We start from the raw sequence: 22,277 nt of genomic DNA, 5'->3' as shown, positions 1-22,277 counted from the left end.
AGTAGGAATATGATAGCTTATTGGGAGGGAAACAATGCAAGTCATATAAAATCTCTCCTGGGCTTTATTCTTATGGTACCAAATTGCCAATATAGTTTCCTCTGGATAGGAATGCCCAGCCTGGTTTTTATGTGTGTGTACAACTGTATTTGATGTGCCTATTTGTAGGTCTGTGCCTATGTGTGCCAGTGTGTAATAGTGTGTTTATGCATCTTGGTGCTTGTTTGTGAGCCTGTGCCTGACTAGAAAAAAAATTACGTTCTATAAAATGTCTCTATAAACGGGCATGGCACAATAAATCCAAGGCAGAAATATTAAGTGGAACCAATATTTTGCTGCACCCACTTCAGATTCCTAGTAAAACTCACAAGTCAGAATGACCTTAGCATTAAAAAAATATATTTTACAGGGGGAAATAATCCAATTCCCTTCCAATGAAGGCATCACTGACATGAAGCTATCTGTGCTGTGCACCTGGGAGAGGTCATTTATACATTCTCTTTTAGGGCGAGCTCTATTAAATACACCATGAATATCCAAGCAAAAAATATTTTGCAATGTCAAGAAAAAAGGGAACGATGGCCAAAAAAAAAGAAGTGCTGCAACATGTTGCTGTGTTCTAAGGAGGGAGCCTCCCATATGTGCAAAGAGACTGAGCAGTGAAGCTACAAAGGAAACATGCTCAAGGACACCTGTTTCTTGGAGGGAGCAGTTTGTGAGAAGCATCTTGTCTGTGCAGCGCTGCAGCAGCCATGTGTACATGCAAGGAAGGGCACAAGATCCCTACTGCAGTCGCCGAACTCCACAGAGAGCCACAATGTGCTTCAGAATGTGACGACATGCTAAAAATTTGATGAAGTCCTAAGATGACACAATGTGACTGTGTACTCAGAAAAGGATAACATAGAATATGAAGCATTTCTTATTATATTTCTTAAAAGCCCAACTTGATCATTTATTAATCAAAGAAAACATGCAAAAGAGAATTTATTATACTGCAGAATATTCCCCCAATTAGCCTTACAGCATCAGCATAACGTCTGTGATCCTAGTCGTAGAAACCACAGAGGACCCCGATACAAATTCATCTGCATAGAAGATCCACCTATTTTGAATCCACTCTGCGTTTCTCTTTACAATTATACTAAGGAATGCACTGAGCCTCTGGCTGTTCAGTACAGTTATCTGCCAAAACCCTCTGCAAACTGCCGTACATTGCTCAAGAAGTTGTCATTATGAATTTGCTTTACTGTTACATTATCTCCTTTAGAAAACTAATTTCATATTAGTGTAATTGCCTCTGGTGGGGTTATGTAGGGCTTTTGTGTTGAAAAAAATGCTGATGAAGAGGACGGGGGAGAGAAAAAGTCATGCTGGCCCTCCCTCCCTATTTCTGTCTCTCAGTCAGATGAGGTCATCAAACACCAACCTGCTTTGTATATTAATGATGCAACAGCCAGGGGTTTTTGGACACCCCGTCCCCAGAGACTGCTTGGCCGGAGGCAGAGGAAGACTTCATCTTGATTTAAGAGGGAGATAACACCCTCGATAGAACTGTGACAAAGGCTAGATAGGCAGCGCGAGAGGAGATAGTGAGGGAGTGTGGACGCCAGCAGAGAGGAGAAGACAGGAGAGGAGGGACTGCGCGGTACACTGTGCCTTTAAAGCACCAAAGCCCCTCCCTCCACCGAGCCGAGCAGAACAGCCGAGTGGTGCTGGCAGGAGCCTGAGCCCCACGATAAACTCTGGCATCAGCTTCCCTTCATCCGGCAGTCAGCGAGGACACTGTGAGGGCGCAGGGGCAGAGAGACGGGGACGGAGAAAGGGAAAGAGCACGAGTGACAGAAGGGGGGGAGAGAGAGAGATAGAGAGAAAGAGAGAGAGAGAGAGAGAGAGAGAGGTGAAAACAGGCAGATAGACAGAGAGGGAGAGGCTGTCATAGGAATCACACAGCTCCTTTTTCACAGCAGCAGCTCAGCCGCTCTGTCTGCCGCCTCCCGATGCAGGCGAACGCTGACGGGGATGACGGGTGGCGTGTTTTCGGCAGCACAGTCATCTGAGTGATGGTAGCGGCCGCGGCGGCATCGCAATCCGAAGTGGGAGCTCTCCACGCCGCTCTGGCTGTTAGTCATCTTTCAGCCTCCTCTCTCCCTTCTCAGAGTGCTATCAGGGCCATTCATCGTTCCCATCTCATGCCTCCTGCCTCCTCCTCCTCCTCCTCCACAGCTTCATCCTCCACTTCTACTCCTCCTCTGATGAGCCACAGCCTCAGAGTGAAATAGCCCTGCTGATAGAAGCTTCTCTCTCTGTCAAGACAGTAAGTAGCGGAGGGAGGGAGAGAACTGCGTGTGTGAGTGTGTGTGTGTGAGAGAGAGAGAGAGAGTGAGAGTGTGTGTGTGTGTGTGTGTGAGACAGAAAGAGAAAGAGAGGAAGAGAGAACAGCAAGCGAGAAGAGAAGATGTTAGTGTGTGCGACAGAGGGACTGCTAAAGAACCAGCAGGTTGTGTGTAGCTTGAATGATCCTGCTGTGCGTGGACAGTGAGCTCTGGGCATAGCAACAGCAAAGTGATGCACAGGAAAGGTGAGTAGGTGTGTGTTCTGGCGTGCGTGCGTGTGTGTGTGTGAAGGTGAGGTGCTGCTGCTGCTGAAGCAAGAAATGCATTTTAACAGCGGCTAAAAATCGTCAATGCAGTTAATTCCTGTCCATCTCTGAGGATCTTTAACTCTCATTTCTGTTCCTTTTTATGCTTCCATGAGGAACGAGGGGGGAGCAGAGAGGAAGGATGGTGGGGGTGGGGGGGTGAGACATAAGAGAATAAGTGATTGCTTTCCCTCCCGTCTGTCCAGGTGCCATGTGTGATTGGCCAGCGCACCCCGTGGCAGTGGCATCGCCCCGGATTTGGCGAGAAGCTCTCCCCCCTGCTTGTTCTCTGGGGCTCCACTGGGAAGCTTTCATAGGATTTATCTCGTCCTGCTGGATGGCACGGAGCTCCCTGCCTCTCTGAAAAGAGTCCACAGAGAAAACATACACTCCACGGATAAGAAGTTAAATAATTATCCAATCACAGCACAAGGAGGCAGACCGGGTTCCCTTAGCAACAACTGAAGGAGAGGAGAGAATTCTTTTCTCTTTCTGCTCCCTTGTTTTTTTTTTTTTTTTGGGCACACCCCTGTGGACTGCTGTGGGTCAGTGTTTTCTGAGAGGACTTGGATAGCGCTGTTGCATAAGACAAGCTGCCACCCAAATTCCAGGGGAAGGTGCTCATTCGCCCCCCAGCCCCCTTCTAACTGTGTCTCATCGACACCATGATTTTTTTGTTATCCCTCCACAAATCTCATCACAGGTCACATGCCGCTGGCTTGGAAATCAATTCATTCTGATCCCACGCCACCCGGAATAAGCCCCGCTTTGGGGGGAGATTGTGAAAAGACCCGCACCTGCCTCCCTCCCGTTCATGGACGACACATGAAGGACAACATGAGTAAGTCATCATCTGCAAAGAAAATGGATGTCAAGCAAAGTTTATCTTGATGTGAGTTTCTAGTGACAATCTTTTTATTTTTCCCAGAGGAGGAAACGCCACACTGCACAGAGGAATATCCCCCTTTTTTCCCCCCACAGGATCTGTCCTTTCTCTCTTTTAAAAGACAGTAGCCCTCACTGAGGGACTATATTTAGAAGGCAAATCTTGTCCCTGCTGGCCAATAATGTAGAACACGATCATTTTGAAAACTGAGCCACTGCTGGGAGTTCTATTTTTCTATCGATGTTGGATAGCTTTCTCTATAAAGGGGTTAATACGAACCCTTTTTCTGCTCTCACTTTTGTATGTTAGCCTGCCATTATGTCACTGTGTTTCACAAGTGAAAAAGATTGTACAGGACAAGTGGAAGAGGGAAAAAGTCTCTTCCCTGTATAGACAGGTGTTTTAAATAGCATCTCCTCTGGAACAATTTCAAACGTACACACTGACACATGAGATGAGTAGGCTCAACACGATTATGTAAGAGTTTCATACCAGCTTTAGCCCATGTATTTTGCCTCTTCCTTTTCCATGGATTTACAGCGTTTGACTTTTCCCATGCTCATTTTCCCTTCGTTTTTGGAAGCGTCTACCAGAGGGCATGGATGTCAGAGTGTGACCCTGTGCCGAGAGTGCGGGCGAGGCAAGGTGTTTTGGCTGCCCAGGTGCTTTTAAGATGTTGAGGTCTCCCTGCGTGGCCGGGGCCCCTGTTCGGATCAGTAGCACTGAGGCTCCTTGTAGCCAAAGACATGGACCCCGACTCGGCTCCCCCACGCCCTCAGCCTGTTGGCCATTGGCCCCACGTCGCCCTGTAAAGGATGTCCCTCAGCAGAGCTCCGGCCCGGGACACCTCTGAGACCCCCAGCCCGAGAGAACGCATCCGCAGCCACATGAAGATGGTGATCAGCCAGCTGGAAGGCATCCTCATAGAGCTCAAGGATGTGGCCAAGGAACTCCGGGAGGTGAGGTTCAAAGTTAGCTCACACACATCAAGCATTTGGGGGGATTTAGAGACGAACAGGGGAAGGAAGAGACCGAGGCAGGGAGGGATGTAGGTGCCAAGTGGGTGTGCTTCTCAGGAAGGCTGCATTTAATTAAGTGTAAAATTCCTTTCGCAGCGTGGAGATTTTGATTAAGATTTGAAAGTGATGAGATTTTTTTGTTTTGTTTTGTTTTTGTAGCAGGAGGATATTGTTGATTACAACCACAGCAAGGCTTGTCTTCCTTTTCCAATCAAATAATCGCTTATTGCCAATTACAAATGTCCTTCATGTGTTCAGTGGTGTCTTGTGGGAGTACAGTAGATGTGAAGAGCTGTTGAAAAGCAGCAAAGCCAGGCTGAAAGGAAACACAGAGGCAGGCTTAGATAAGATACAAGACTTAGCGCCGCAATAGTTATATAACCATTTTGTTAAGGATCAGCTGGATTCCTACTGTATTTTCGCAACTGCCATGGTAACACTGGGAGATTTATGCATGCGTGTGTCTGTGTGTACATTACACAGTTTGAACAAAGATCAACAAAGGGAGATACCTGTGTGCTTGTGTGTGTGCGCATGTGTTCTTACATGCATCTACAAGTGTATGGACTAAACAAAATGTATGTGTGATGGCTGACAGAGTGCATCTGTTCGTGTGTGTGAGTACAAAATGGCCCTCATCATCTCTTTGGGATCTTCCCCCTGCAGCGTCCTCAGAGTCATGAGCTGTTCTCACAAAGCTCCTCCAAAGAAAGAGATGAGGGCAGACAGGGAGGCAGAGACAAATGAAACCTGAGCAAACAGTTGTGTCTGACCCATCCGACATCCTCCAAGCGCATCACATGACTAACCTCCCACCGGCTTCTGATCGGGGATGCAGAAGGAGTGTGTGTGCGTGTGTGTGTGTGTGTGGCTTCTAAATGTGTTGAAGAAGTGAAACGTTGGACGTTCGCACATGTAATCACCTGAAGGAGGAGGGCTTTGAGCAGCCGGGCTGAAGCAGCCATAACTCACTCCATCACCGCACGTGAATCTCCCCACTTCTCCCTGACTCCCAGCTTTGTCCCACTCACCAAGCTCTACTTGATGCACTTGCACAGTTGGAGGTGCAAGGGCACAGCTCACTGTGCACCTCCTCTCTGGTGAGCAGGAGAAGCCAGTCTGTGCGCGGGAGTGATTGATGATTATGGGACAACTGCGAGTGGAATAATGCTGGCTGGAGCTATTTATAAACAAAAACACGGCCTGTGCCTCTGCCAGCTCCGACGCATATTACCATTCTTATCCCAGACCCCATTAGAGAGGGCTCTGCACAGTGGCTCAAATGTCATTTTTTATTGAGGGAGCACAATCCCACATATTGAAATGGCGAAGGAATCGTATTAGCTGCAGTGGCAGGTCATAACGCTGGTATCAATATCCTGCAATTAACTGACCTGCGAGATTGCAGACTGTATCAAAGGGAGATGAAGAAACAGAATCAGTGTAGCGCCATCAGATGCATGGAAGCCTAATGTACCATAAAATCTCTCATTCTTGGCCACATGAAAGGAACAACATAATAGATAACAACTGTCACATAAATAAATGATGAATTGCTGCGTGAACGTAGTGAAATAAATAACTCCGTGAAGGAGCGGTAATGACTGATTATCACCCACAAGGTCTTTGGGGAACCAGAGATACTGCAGTGCTCCGAGGAGTTCAAGCTGACACTCCAAGCTACATAGCTGGCCAGATATTAAGGAGTTACTGGTCTGTCACAATGCTTGTACTGTTTTCATAGCTCAGGATCACATACATCACATCCTCCTAAAAGTGATTAAAACACCTAATTCCAACCCATTTATTAGTCACACTGCAATAGAATCTGCCATATGTCCATTGCCTCAAACGGGCATACATTATTGCAGTGTTCACATAGAACATTTAGTCCATCTACATGAATTAAAATTTTAGCCTGTCTTGTCATCATGGCCTTATGCATTACCCATTTAGGCCATCAGATTGCAGGGAGTAATACTTTTATTGCGGCTTTTTAAATGAGGTTTTACAAAGATTACCAGTGTTTGATTGGATAAATATTTCAAGCCCCCAAGGAAAAATTTAACAAGGCCCAAAGGGAATCTCTCATCCACAAAAGTAGGTGGCAGAAAAGTATTTAAATCAATTTCATAGATTGATTTTCCAATAGTTGGCTTGGTTTCTGAGAAGTCTAGGAAAAGGTAACTGGAATTACCATTGCAGATTTGGGATCTTTCAAACATGATGAATGATCTGTCCCAGATGACTTGTAGTTTCTGCAGCACAATGTGATGTTAGCTCACTGATATCAACAAGCACCGGTAACCAAAGTGATTAAATATTGAACACAGTCAACAACATGATGGTATATACTATGAAAATTTTAGGTTGAAAATAACAACAGTTGTCCGTCGATTCTTCCCCAAAGTGGCTTTCCTTTCCTCATAAAGGCACAGAAGTCTTAAACAGGAGTCACCCATGGGTCTTACTTTCTTGTCTGCCAGATTTCATCATCCTCATTGTCCTTTCCCTGGAGAACAAGTGCCAACCTCACATCTTAAACACTAGCAAAAACAGGTTTGTCATCTTTACCAGAGAGTTGGGACCTCTGCAAAAAACATGAAGTGCAGTCTAATTGTTGTGTATGGTGTGCATTGTCCCATATGCCAGAGCCACAGACAAATTTCAATTTTATGTAAATTTAATGGACAAAGTAATCTGAATCTGAATGGAACTCTGCAGTGAAAGTATCATTAAACATTAATCACTGTCAAAACAGGGATTGTTTCCTGTGTGGCAAGTCAACATATCCTCATACCTAAATGATTGAATAGGCTGATTGCTAACGACTCCCAAATTGACATACATCATTGTTGTAGAATATCAGGCAAAATGATGAAGGTCCACCTTCGTCGTACCGGACCTTTGTCCTCACGGCATTAACACTGTGAAACAGTTTCTTAGGTCTAGGCAACAAAACCACTTGGTTAGTATTAAAGGAGTTCTGTTCTGATACGGAACTACTGAGGTGTCACTGACGCGGGTGGTGGCTAGGCTGACGCGCTAGATGTTACCTGAGGCTATTTGCTAACTACACTGTGACTACTTTGAATTAAAACGACTGCACTTTTGAGTCATTGGTGATCCATTTATTTTACGAGTCCAACATCAGGTTACACACCGTAGTCACAAGCCGAAATCAACAACAGTGAGCCAACATAGCGCTTAGCTTTGCCGTAGCGTAGCGTATCGGTGTACCGGTGTAGAGGTGTAGCGCGTAGCGGTGTAGCGGTCAAAACCCTTTGCCCTTCCGGGTAGGACGCCTGACCAACAACAGATGGTTCCTACCTAAATACCTGACGGAAGGTTAATTATTATGCGCCACCCAGTGGACAAAAAATAAATCAAACTCATAAAGAAACCATACATTTTGGCTCCTACAGTTAGGTTTAAGAAAAGATCATGGGTTAAAAAAAATATTTCACTTTTCCGTACTATAACAGCGGTCTTCTGAGTGAAGGTCCTGTGTGTTTGTTAGACCCATCCATCCAACTCAACTTCCTCCATGTGCAGACTTGCTCGTTGTGCTATGTCTCCCGACTTCCTCCTTTGCTTACGTCTTAATTACTATGGCCACTAGAGGTCGTCGCCTAGCAATCGTGAATATGGGTCATAATAACCCACTTGCAAAGTTTACCAACTTTTTGGGGAGGACGGGCTCGGCAAGTGCGTGGCATTCAGATCCTGATAAATGAGCACTAATGAATGCTGAATTAAAAAGCAATAACAAGGAAATTTCCATTTAAGTATATGAGGCCTGTGTTTTTTTCAGTCAGATCAGTTTATCCATCATAGCACTCTGGTCCCTGACTACATTAATGCTGTTTTTTTTTTTTTGTTTTTATTACTTAGCAAGTACAGAGGTAACAGCGCACAGCAGCCAATAACATGACATGGTGGTTCCTGAGTAACTCACAAAAAGACCAGTTTGAAAGCCTCTAACATGCAGTACAATATATATAGTTTCTATGTTTTTGCCGAAGGTGTGTTAATCACTCAAATCAGCTGGTCTACTGTGGATTAAAATCTACAGACATTTAGAAACCCAGGACATGTGGTAACCTTCCCCAAGGCCATCAGATAAAACATATTAAATTATAGGCTGTCTCTTAAACTATGCATTTATTGTATTATACTTATATCAGTATACATAAAGCGGTTTCATTAGAGAGATCATTTTAATTGAGGTATATAAAGTATCACAGTTGCTTGTCCAAGCTACTGGACAGTCTCAGGCAGTAAATCTCCATTACGTGTCAAAGATAAATGTAACACTAGAGCACACACAGTTTTTCAAGATTGCTCCCTTCAAAAGCCTATTATAGTCAAATGCAGCCTGTCTTACTTGTGAATCCCATTACAGGCTTCATGACAGGTAAAATGAGAAGGATCTAAAGGAAGGACATTGGAAGGTAACATACTGATAAACTGCACCATTTGTAATAATAATACTGGCAGGAGTGGCAACTCTGGAGGAAATAATTCATTTGGGTATCATGTCAACCTTGGACTTAGATGTCTGAGGATAAACAAGGGAAGAAATGATCCAAACAGAATGCAAAACAACCTCCGAAATTCCTGATGCTGACTAGCTCCTTTTCTGAAACTGAATTTCACCGAAAAAAAAGGGCAACTAAGGAAACGCAAATGCAGGAGTGCACTCATGTTGGTTATTAGAGAGATACAGACTGGTAAATTGAAAGAATTTAATGAAGCACTGAAAAAGAAAAAAAGAAATTGAGACTGGGGAGAAGAGGCAGTGGCATGACTGGGGGGATGGGGGTTGGCAGTGAGCAACACATCTTTATATGGAACCAAATGGGAATGATGGACTGTTATTATGTGGATGTAGTTATTATGCAGAGTCGTACCACGAGCAGACGATGCTGCACGTCTGTGCCTGGCTCAAGACAAATGAACACAGGAAGGCAATCAGGACCTGTAGAATTAAAGCTCCAAATGAGAGGAGTGAATATAAGCTGGACAAAGAGAAATTATCAGTGGCAGAGTACAGCATGTCCAGGACACTGGCCTCGATCAGTAAGCCACGCTCATCGCAGTGCTGGAGACTGGCTCACTGTTTCTACTCACATACAGGCCTGAAGAGAGAGGAGCGAGGCAGCGGGAAAACAGTCGTGTCAGGTGAAAACTGCATCCACCTAATGTCAGCTTTTTAGGAATGAAGTCCTGATTAACAGCTTCAGTAATGAGCCTGGCCACCATGCAGTTTTAGAACTATATAATGGCTTTTTGAAAGTGTGTCATGAATGCTTTTGATCTAATGAAAATCACCCGGGAGCATCAGCAGCAGGACTACCAGCCTTTCAGGTTTTGCTCGCTTCTAGAACAAACAGTCAACTTTGTGCCCAACGAGATTAGCCCACCACTAAATATGCACGAGCACATCTCATTCGAAGTTGCAGGGGGCACCATGGCAGACACGGTGGCACAAATGGGGTGGTCTATTCAATTTCTGTTCATCGCCAAACACCAGACGCGTGATCCCATTGGCCCCGCTGTCAAGTCAAGGCAATTGTGCTAAAATAGAGTGTGTTAAAGAAATCTGCTATGTAAATGATTTGATCAGAAGGGCTTCCGTGGTGCTCTTTCATGTCTGAGGCACGCTTAAATGCTGCATTGTTAAAGGTATGGAGGGTGAGGTATCCAAACAGCTGGCCCCCAGATCAGACAGCCAGCAAGGCAGCCAGCGGCGCCTCCTTACCGAGACTGAAACCAGTTATGACACATCGACGTCTGGGGGTGGAGGGGTGGGGGGTGGGGGCACGGGCGCTCTCTGTGCTGAAGCTGCCGCGCTAGCTCAGCACTGAACCAAATCTGTTCCAAACCCAGAGGCAGCCCAAGGGAGACCAAAACCAAAATCAAAGGGCCATTTTTTTTCTGCAGGGGCCATATCCTCGCCTCACTCCGTGTTTCCCCCTGCTGATGCTGCTGCTGAGCAGGGCAGGGAGGAGAAAACTGCCTAGCAAGAATCCTTCAACATTTAACCATGAGGGGGACTCCAGTAATCACTACCACTTTCACTCAGGGAGTAGAACAATCTAAAGGCTGGTGGTAGACACACTTTCATTCCATGAAAAAGAAATCCTATTACTAGGGAATATTTTGGGGAACGTTTAAGGGCATGGCAAAGATATTAGGAAATCTGAGGATTCCTGTGGGGAAAATGAATCACTGCAGAGGCACACAATGCAATAGACTGGAATATTTCAGAATTATTATAGTAAGTAAGTAATTATGCAAGCCCAATTCTGAAATAAGTTGAGACGCTCTGTAAAGCATAAATAAAAACAGAGTGCTGTCATTTGCAAAAAAAAAAAACTGTGATTATCGACAACTGTTTTGCAAAGAGTTCCTGAGCTCATGTAGTAATTTCCTTTATACCACATGTGTTCACAAATTGGTGAGCCTCACTCCATCCTCCCTTGTGAACCACTGAGCCTTTCCAGGATGCTCCTTTCATACCCAATCATGATACTATCACCTGTTACCAATCAACCTGTTTACCTGTGGAATGATCCAAACAGGTGTTTTTGGAGCGTTCCACAACTTTCCCAAACGTTTGTTGCTCCTGTCCCAACTTGTTTGAAGTGTGCTGCGGCATCAAATTCAGAGTAACCAGATATTTGCAAAAATCAATGAAGTTGATGAGGTAAAACATTAAATATATCGACTTTGTACTGTTTTCAATTGAGTAGATGTCAAAAAGAACATTCTGAGTTTTTATTTGTGTTTTACACAGCGTCCAAATATTTTTGGAAACAGCAAGTATTTACATATTCCAGATTTACCTGTAATTATTTTCACTTTGATAAATCTTTATACCATATTAAGATCTATCTTCATAGCCACAGACTTGGGAAAAAGTAGGGAAAACAACTACATTTCACTAGTGCTTCTACTGTACATGTGCCAACATGCTGAAGCAATTACATTGTAAATAAAAAGCCAGTTTAATCCAGCCATTAATGATGACTTGATATGGCTAAATATCAAATCATCCTGGCAGGAGATTGTGGCTCGTTCTGTTTGTCCAAATGAATGCCTACAATCAGAAATTACAATCAGTCACAAAGCTGTGTCCTGCTGGATCATTTCCCACAACGCAAACCATTTTGACTTGGCCGCCAGTGTTGTGGGTTTCCTGCCCAGTTGACCACAGCCCACTGATCTCCATTGAGGGTGACCCAGCCTGTTCTCCACCAGAGAATCCATTTACTTCAGATTAAGGCAGGGTTTGGCCCAGTCTACGACCTGTAAACAGGCCAACCAGCTGTCCTTGCAGGGCAGCAACACTCAGCGGGCAGCACCGAACGCTTAACCACTCACAGAGGAAAGTACCCTTCAACCTGACATACCTGGGCCAAAGGGGTTCTTCTCATTAAAAGCCATTTGGAAGAAATGACAAGTACCCGCCTGCTGTGTCTGTCAATTTGTTCCTCCTTGCCTGACCTCTTTTGTGTGTGGAAATTAAATTCCTAAATTAAACTTGGTGACGTGCCTCCAGCAGAGTCCTATTTGCTGGGGAAAACAACAAGAACAAGGTACCTCAAGCCTTATCTATTCTTCGCTGAACACAAAACATTGTGCCATCTCCACACCTGTGATGCTGCCTTGAGCTGAGCTTCACATAAATTTGTCCATTCTTGGAATGAATCAGAGGCTCAGTTATTCTCAGGACTGATGAAATACCGCTTCGGGATTTGAAGTAAAATGTCAGATCGTCTCTTGGTTGAACTGATTTTAAATAGATTCTGACCTGGCCACAGTCCATGCTCATGTATGCTAGTACAAAGTCTATTGTTGTGCATTTAGTTGATGCTTTTACCAAGACCAGCTTGCAATGGTAGGGACATCAGAGTAATTTTTAAATCCTAGACCCTGATCGTAAAAAAAAGCTGTACTGAAGACTGAAAACAGAGTCAAAGAAGGAAGGGAGCGGTGGTAAACAAGGGGTTAAGACTTCAGCGACATCTAACCTTGACAGCTGTGGAGAGAATAAAACTGCACCACGCAAAGCATTCCCCTGAGCCTCTTTTACCTAGCTCTGCTGTGAAGCTCGAGCTTCTTTAGGATGCAGGCCCAGCATATTGACTAGCCCATCATGCCTGTAAAACCCACTGGATTAGCTGGCCCTTTGAGCTCTGCCTCCCTCCACGAACCCTGCACTCAGCATAGACTGTAATGAGGGCTTTAGGTTAGACCTCTGCTGAGGTAAACACTCCAAAAATTGCGCTCGTCTTGCTCATTGATTTATATCAACTAACACGCTTACTGTGGGCTAGTTTCAGATAAAGCAGGGAAAAATTTTTTTCCATGCATGCTTATGCTTTGTGATTCAGCCACCAAACCCTTTTGCTTGTCCTTAGGCAAGGATAGAGCTGAATAGGATGAAAAAGGGGAGTTAAAGGCAGAGCAAAGAAAGACAGAGAATGTGTGAAAGAGACAGAGAGACGGAAAGAGAGAGATGAAGGGTGGATGGAGATAATGGTTTCTCTTGCTGCACAGAATTGCGACAGACTGGGTGGAACAGCTTAGATCAATTGTTGCAATTGTGCTCGTTCGTGGGCGTGTTTAGGATTGTTTTGGCCTATCTCTGTGCTGTGAATAAAACCAGTAGGCTGTAGTTAATGGTGTGAAAAATGGCATCCATCGAAGTGCACAAGCAGCCTCCAAGAATAGCTACATCATTTCATTGTGTCAAAGCATACAGTACGCAGAGGGAAAGCTTGCTCTCCATTAGCCCGTCAGACCGACCGTCTCCTTCACCAGGTGTGGATACTAATTTTTAGCAAGAGTGCAGATACACGTACGGAATAAGTAGACCTACTAATTAATAATGTAGTCTGATGTTTTCTCCCATTTCTGTAGCCTCTGAAAGTACGCAGGTCAGCGTGGGCCAACCCACTCACCAGTGTAGCAGCTTAATCCAGCTACAATCTTTGGAACTGTGTTACACTGAGGGATCATCAGGAGGCTTTTTTGTCCTTCCTTTTATTTTTAGCCGAAGTCTGTGATGCATCATAAATCAACCCAGTTTCAAAAGAGATTGTTCAGTTTTAACCAGCAGAAATAGCTGAACTGAGATGGCACACTACCGAGCATCTGTATGCTCTGGCCTTAAAAAACTTCAAAGCTTTTAGAACGTGTTTTTAGGAATGTCAAGCTGTTGCACATACTGCGTCCATCCTGACATACAGTATAATGTGCTGGTGCTCACAGATAACCTACAAAAGGTTTTGTAGTGCTATGATGATTCAGTATTTAGGATCATTTGGACAATGGAAAAATGATACAGTATCTGGTAGTTTGTTCTGAGGTTCTGCTCTGAGGTGAGCAAAGTTGCTGAATGATGTTTGGCTTGTTAGTCAGTGTTAGCAGCTGAAAGGGCATGGAAAAAAGTAGCATTTTGTACAGTGAAAGGTTGTCATTTCCATAAATTTCTTTCATTTCCTCGTAGTTTGACACATTAAACGGCTGTCATTCATTATGAGTTTTGTGTTAAAATGATGAGGAGGGAGGAAAAGTCAGCGGAACATTTCTGTTTTGTCTGGGTGTATTTTAGAAAACATTTCATGGGATAATGATGAATAAAGCTTCGCCTCCTCTCATCCACCTTGTTTTAGAGAACATTTGTGTCGAGTTCTGATCTTATTATCTCAAAACTCAAACGTCCAGTGATTCTATAAGGAAGTTGTCAGAGTTGCACATTAGCAGAGCCTCTAGTCATTCATTACTAAGCACATTCCCCAAGCACTATGTCTTTGTAGACGGAAAAAACACCACACGCATACACAGTCACAGAGGACAAAATAAGGACAGACCGCCATGGAAAACTCATTTTTTAAGGTCTATAAATTTTGGCACAACATCTGCTAGGTTGTCCTGTCTTCACTTAGACTTGTTTTATTGATTGAGTTGGAGCCCAGACAGCAAAGCCACAAATTAGAAATCTTCTCCGCGTTGCAAAAATGATCTCAGCTGCATTGTTGCGAAAGTGATGTTACTATCATGTTGGAATTATATGTGTGAAGATTTTGGAAATATTGATATGAAATACTTACAATTATAGTCAGAGTTTCACATCCTGCTTGATTTTCTCCAGCTGAATTTGGCCCTTGAACACCACTGTGCTGATTATACAATGCAAAACTAGAAAAAATTCTATGACTAAATCACTGAAGAACCAAAACCCCTGACATTATTCAACCAAACTGCCACTCACTTGTTCCACTAAAGAATAACGTCATCATTCTGAAGCGAAACAAGTAGTTGAGGAGTTACAACATGATACATATCTTTATTTTGAAGATTAATTACAAATCGTTTGCAGAAATGAGAGCAGACTTTACAAAGTCACATACAACCAATTTGCAACAGGTGCTCAGAAAACAATTAACTGTGAAGAAGAAGTCCATTCAGAGCCTCAACCATGACTGTAGAGGGAACAAAGTCTCACATATTTTATAGTATTTGCATGTATGTTGGTCTGTTGAGGGTGAAGTTTCACCCTAATGGTGCTCGTAATGACATTTGTGGATTTGCCTTAAAATTACAATTTTCAATTTGTCTTCTATTCTGAAAGTGCTGCAAAGAATATACACAACTACCAGTTCTGGCAAATAATGCAGGGATTAGTAGAATTTGCATTAATTTCTCTGATCGCTAGATCGCACACTCTTGGAGGGAATAATAAGCTTATACCAAGGAAATGCACCTTGCCATGTGAGCAACAAGACTCTAGAAATGCCAAAACATTAGATTCTCTTCTTGGGATTTGTTTCTAATCCACCTAATTAATGCCAACTAGACAGAGATCCATTTAACATTTAAATGTCATTAATTTCTTCACTTTGTGAGCAGCCTGTCTGTCCCAAGGTGTCATACTTAATCTGCATCGTGGACCTGAGCAGGACCTGTCTTTTTGAACAAATCAGTTATTTTTGTTTTCACTTATCATGCAAGTGAACATTTGAATTTCACAGCGGATGAGGCTGGTACAATAATTCTACCGACCTAAAGTGATGTACAGTAGCTGGTATGGATATTGAAACCCTGCGGTGACGTGGCCACCTGCGCATCGCAGAGCTCGTGCTGGAGAGCGAGATATTAATTTTAAAGGAAACAGTGAATCCTTTCAAGACTCACCATAGACAGCTGTACTAAACCCATGAATCACACGAAATTTGCATGGAAAATGAGCCAAGAAACACAGAGCGACACACAGAGCTGAATCAAGGCACAACACCTGTTCACTCAGGAAGCCTCTTTGCATGCTGGGAGTTGGGTGCATATATGGGGAATAGGAGACTGTGACCGGTGATTAGGTAGGTCCCTACGTTTCTGCGGTTTCCTTTGCTTTGGAATTGTTTTCTTTTAAGTGCACTATTTCAAATGGACTGGCTGTTGGCTTGGAAAATGGACCGGTGGTGTTAAATTTCATCGGGGACGTTATCCAAGGGGAAGCCTTGGATCCAACATGGAGCGAGGTTTGTGCCAGTGAGTGTTGTGGAGCAGGTGTTGAGGCTGCAGGTGAATAAGCTGGCCATGGTAGTGACTTATACCTGCAGTACGAACTCAGCGTCACATGTGCTTCTGAACAAAGAATGCTTTTTGCTCATCTTATGAGTAACCTTTATCGAACATGTTTCACCACAGTCACAGTGATTCTCAGTAAAGGGCAGCAGCTTTACAGTCTCCGAGTTTAACACGTAAAAGCACAAAACGTAACTCTGTCGAGCGTCTTCAAAACCAGCTCTCCATGTTTCTGGAGTCTCTCTCTTCCTCTCATTGCCTCACACTGACAGCTCGCACTCTGCCGGTGGCGCGGCATGGATGGCTGCCACCACCGTCTTTGTCAATAGCATGACAACGCACCATCTAATGCGGGGCAGGGCAAGATGAAAGAGGCACAGCAGAGAGGACAGGCTAATTATTCAGACACACAGCTAAGAGCAGACGGGGACAGAACATGTCAACAAACTGTTTGGGTGATTAATATTTTTTGTCATCTGTGCAGTCACCTGTGCAGTTGGCAGTTTATGGCCAAGAAAATGAAGCCTAAGATTTCTGACTTTTATGCAAAGTAGATGATACAGCAAGGTCTGTGAGGGTGAAAATATAATTAGGCTTTTTGGTCTGCCGTTATTCTCGAGGATATTAACTGGTGATGGGACTGCAGGTTGGTGCTGCGGCCGACCGTGTGCTGCAGGTTCTGATTAGGGAGAAAAATCGTAATTATGATAATGCAAAAACCAGATTGGAAAAAAATGAATTTACTGATGAATTTACTGATGAACATGCATTAGCAAATTCCCAAGGTTAATAACCCTCTGGACTGGCTTCTTTGTTTCCAACATTGTGCCGTGTCAACCATTTCCCTGAAGTATAGTTTTTAATATTTCATGATTCGAATTCCATGGATGCATATGTGTGTATACACACACACACACACAAGGAAGGGTCTCCATGATCCAAAATCATTTCAGAGTAAAATATTTGATCCTGCATATACATAGGTAGACCCGACGATTTGCTTTACTTACTGTTTTGCTCCAGTAAACACAATCATCAATAATCACAGGTGGGAGGTCTGTGGGAAGGTGTTTGTGTTGTCAGATGGTTTCATGATTATAAAGACAGTGATCCAAATGAGGGTCTCAAAACAGCTCAAGGATTTCCATTACACCATCTTTAGCTTGTTGAATAACCATCTATTTTATGAGCATGCAGCTGACGACAGGCTTTGACGACAGAAACGTAAATATTCGCCATAGATAAACACCAGTGGTTTGCGACATGATACATCACATAACTATCTGATAGTGGACTTTTAACAAAAGCACTGCACATGCAACGTGGTCACTAAATATAAAACAGATGCATGAAAGAACATACAAAGTTTTTTCATGCATTTTTAAGCATAAAGCAGAATAAATTAAGAGAAAAATAGAGAACAGAATATAAGAGCTGCAACGATCAATCAGTCAACCAACTGAACAATATTCAGCAACTACTTTAATTTAACTGATTAAAGCAAAAATGCCATGAGAGCTTGTTGTGGTTTTCCTTGTCTTATATTGTAGTAAATTGAATATCTGCAGAGTTTTAACTGCTGTATGGGCAAAAAAGACATTTGATGGCACCATCTTGAGGTTTAAGAAATTGTAATGGCCATTTTTTTTTTTTTTTTTTTTACTGTTTTCGGATGTTGTAAATAGAACAATCTGCAGATGAAAGCCTAATAATAATAGTAAGTTGCAGCCCTAAATACAGATCAGCATTTTACCCTGCACTGTCTTTGATTTTAGGCTGTCCCAGAAAAACTCTTCAGTATGCGGGAGGACTTGTGCTTTCTGATGTGTAGGTTGTCCCAGAGCCAAAGGGAAAAAAAGGGGCAATACTACGCAATAATTCAGCCTCTAACTGTTCAATTATTACAAGTCTACAGAAGTCGACAGCATGATTCATTTTATCAGCTCAAAAATAAAGACCCAGACAAAAAGCCATTTTAATGACATATCCAATTGATTCCAGTGGTGGTCACCTTCACCGCAGCCACTGAAGCGTGCATCTGTGTGAGGTCATGCACTCTATGATTGATTGAAATTAACATGCTTTGATCGACTGACTTAATGTAAGGACTTCTCCAACCACTCTCCTTGGCTGGTATACAAAAAGATAGTGCCAAATATATTCAATACAGCTACAGAGGTACATGGTTGATGGTTAACCATGGTCATCTCTTGAGTAAATCCATTATGCAACGTGGTGTTCAGGTTTGTCCACACTGACTCACGTGTACAGCCACAAGGATTGCACATGCACAGAGGACATATACTTCAACACAGGAAAATCCATATTTGCATGCAGTCTGTGGTAAGGAATGTATGAAGCAGCTGAAGAGTCTGACAAGTAAAGCCGATCCACTGTCCTTAATTCAACTATGACTCACTCACTTATGTGGCTCCCAATGAGTGAGCACAGATTATTCTCTGGAAATGAGATGGTTGATAGAGATACTAAGAATGGCTTTTTTTCCGGACAGGATAAGATACGGACTGATTTGTTACCGTAACTTACATTGTTGCTGCGCTGGCAAATGAGGATAAACAAATTCTTACTTCCTTTTATATATCCATTCTGCTGTCCTTCTTTATGTAATAGAGTACATATATGGTTTTGATGGTCAATGAATACAGTGTGATGATCAATACAGTGTGTGGTCCAGTTTGAAGAAAAAAGTGTTGGCAGTTTGTGTGTAACCAAGGACTCCAGGTTAATCATGACTGCAGTGACCCTCACAGAGCTACATTTTCTGGTACTACCACATAAATCATAGTGCCCAGTCTGCAGCTTGAGGTTTATTACCAATTCTGCGTGCATCTGTGACTTGCCAAAAGGCAAACTACGTGACTAATTGACCTAATGTTTAGAGCCTGTCCTTGTTTGGCTTTGGAGCCACTGACATGGATTAGAAGATGGAGGGCAGGAGAGATGAAGTAGAGGTGGAGTTGCAACGATGACCTCCACAGTGGCTCTCAAGGTCATAGCTGGAATTATAACTCCTAGAATCAGCTGTTCATGTTGGCAAAGAGGGCAGCTTGATGGAGTGGTTTGCCCACAGTCAGGACTTTCAGAGTCGGGTAAGGGTGAAGGCACTCAGGTCATCCATTGTTGGGTTTGAGTGGGGAGGCTTTTGTCAGCACAAAACAAATAGGACAAGAGCATCCGATGTCCGTTGCAGTCTGTATAGGTGTCTGTGCGTGCAGGGAAAACATTTTGAGACGGAGAATCAAGCGATGATGTGGGGAAGGAGGAAATGATGGAGGCTGGGTGACACAGAGGGGGAGAGGGGGAGCGAGGAAGAGGAAAAAGAAGGGAGACAGACAGACAGAAGGCTTATCTCTTGGCCTGCAGACAACAGAGCCGTGTGTGTGTGTGTGTGTGTGTGTGTGTGTGTGTGTGTGTGTGTGTGTGTGGTGGTGGAGGTGGTGGGGGGGTCCGCTTCCAAGTGCGTGAGACAGACAGTCATCAGTTCATCCTATAATTCTATGGCTGCACGTCCGTTGCAGATGCACGACAATAAAAAAACTGGGTACAGCTATTTAACACCTGTCATTCCTGCATCTGTACTGGGAGCTGAGGAGAGGGGCTGTTAGCCACTGCGTATCTGAAAGAGTTCACATAGGAGCATGAAATATTTCTCTTTAACCATCTGTGTGCTTGTGTTTTTTAAGGTACGACTTATTTATAACTGATGGTGAAATTTCAGGAGTTCTTTGCTGAGAGGCATCAGGTCCATCTGTCTTGCGTCACTATTGCTTTGCAGAGTCATTTGTAACAACCAAAAATAGCTTTGGACTACATTTAGTCAATGACATCTGCTATGACCTAAATGAAGGCGATATTAAGTGGGCTGCAAGTAGCTAAATTTGTGGTGGCACACACACTCTTTAAAAGATCTGTGTTTTCAGTACATCCTTATGTCTAAATTATGACGAACGAAAAAAAAAAAATCAAGGGCACTGCCTACATCTTCAAAAACTAAAAATGCCTTTAAAGCCACAGTACACAAACTGGAGAGCCTCTTGCTTCCTTATGTCGATGTACTGCATTTCCAGTTGATACAGGATATGGGGGCAGAAAGTAATGTGGGGCAGCACTGTTCAGAAATATAGTCTGATTTAATATCGGTTAGGAAGAGAAAAAGATTTTTATGCGACGGAGAGCTAAAGTGCAGCATACAATGAAGACACAATTTTCCATTAAGTACAAGAACTAAATTAGTATTCAAATTGGATTTTGATTTTAAACCACAAGAGTATTTTTTTAAAAGAGCACTTTTGGGGGCATTTATTGCAATGTAAATGTTTTTACATGGAAAATTAGCATACAAAATATTTCTTAATCCCCCTGGGACTTAAAGGCATTTTACAAGGAACTGCAAGAAGTGCTGAATTATACTGCTTAAAATCACCAAATATTCACATACACATATGTATGTGTGCATTATATATATTATATATATATATATACATATACGTATATATGTATATATATATACGTATATATATACATGTATAAATATATATATATATATATATATATATACATACACACACACCTATTTTTTCTGTTATTTCAGTTAGTTAATGTCTAATCTTTAAATAAACAAAATATTTGTGGCTAAAACTTTTATTTTTCAAATTTCTGAGCCGAATTCATCAAATATGAATATGACTGCACCTCATATTTATGTGGTCAAAAATACAGATTAGCACTTTAAACATGACAACACAGCATGGACACACAGCAGCCTGGCTAGGCCACATGTGCACTCGTCATAGAGAATTATGTGTTGTGACACAATAAAACACCCAATTCACTTTAGGAAACTGTTGGCACGCCTGTGCGCGAGCGCCATATTTCACCACATTCTCAATGCAAATGAAAACCTAATTTCCCTACTTATCATCCCACTTTGCTCAGATCAGTGTATTCTCTCTTTCTGCTTGTGAGCAAGTCCCACAGTGTTTTGCATTCATGGCTAAGTTGCCATTATGATGCCCCACTTTGATTCTGCCAAAAAGAGGATCTCATCCTTGCAGAGCTTCATTTCCTTTTAGTCAACGCTGCTCCTGTGGATCATTTTAGAACTTCAAAGTGTTGATTAGAAACTTAATAACTAAAGATAAACCATTTTGACATTTAGTGTTACTTTTTTGTCATTGAAGTCTAAAAAACAGTGTGCTCATCAGCCGAGTCGTGTCTCTCTAGAGGAATGAAATAAAAGAGTGAGAGACATGCAACGGATTCTAGTTTCAAAACTTTTTCTTCATACTTTCCTTTGACACAGGCAGGAGACAGTGTGACCTTTGCACATAACATAGCTGTGAATGTAAATCTCACATGGTGCTCTCCAGCTCCACTAATTGATGCCTGCAGCAAAAAGACAAAAAAAATCTGTTGCTTTGACATGCTCATGTGAAGGCTCCATGCCATTCCTGCACCACTGCACCTCTGGGAATTTGCAGTAGAGCGCCCTCTCCTCTGCTTGACCAGATGCAGCCCATCCGGACACCTGGAGGAGGGTGACACCATTACCTCTCCCTCAGTCTAATTGCATGGATGTAATATTGGCAGTTGGGGAACTGTTCCGAAGCCAAATTCTGCAGGAGAGTTAGCAGGGGCTTGATGCTCTGAAATTCATTCTGACAATCCCTGCCTGATTGACAGATTGATAAAGGTTGACTGTGGCCTCTATTCACCACAGGTAGACGGGCCATTTGCCCTGCCTCCACGGGGCTCCAGGGAGGTTGGCTTTGGGCTGAGAAGTGGAAAACAGCTCAGGAAACATTTAGTGTTGGATTTGAATTTGGCTGTAACTGTTGGTGGTCAGGCAATTAGATATACACAGTGCAAAACACAGTCTCATGCTGTTCTCAACCCACTCCTGCCTGCCTGCCTCAGCACTATACATATGTATGAGAGTAAGCTCAGGAAGAGAGAAGGAGTAGCAAACCGCCCTTAAGCCATGACTGTTTTCATTTTTGAATGCAGGTTGTCATAATGGGTTATAATGCGGAGCTGGTGTTTCCCGTCACTGACGTGCTTTGACTCTTGCTTAATCAGTATATGTTATATTAATAGTGTTTTTACACGCCGGCGA

General features: G+C 43.1%; 1 protein-coding gene across 1 annotated transcript in view; it reads left to right on the top strand.

Annotated features, from left to right (window-relative positions):
- The first annotated feature begins 3,874 nt into the window (after positions 1 to 3,874).
- The window catches only part of insyn1 (inhibitory synaptic factor 1), a 43,950-nt gene continuing 25,547 nt past the window's right edge, over positions 3,875 to 22,277 (top strand). Inside the window, exon 1 of the mRNA XM_041941895.1 lies at positions 3,875 to 4,486. Coding sequence (XP_041797829.1) covers positions 4,343 to 4,486 — 144 coding nt within the window. The 5' untranslated portion in view covers positions 3,875 to 4,342. The remainder of the gene's footprint in view (positions 4,487 to 22,277) is intronic.

Source organism: Chelmon rostratus, chromosome 1, assembly GCF_017976325.1.
Source record: "Chelmon rostratus isolate fCheRos1 chromosome 1, fCheRos1.pri, whole genome shotgun sequence".
Classification (NCBI taxonomy): Eukaryota; Metazoa; Chordata; class Actinopteri; order Chaetodontiformes; family Chaetodontidae; genus Chelmon; species Chelmon rostratus.
The sequence above is the reverse complement of the archived record's forward strand: the minus strand, read 5'-3'. Positions and strand labels throughout refer to the sequence as shown.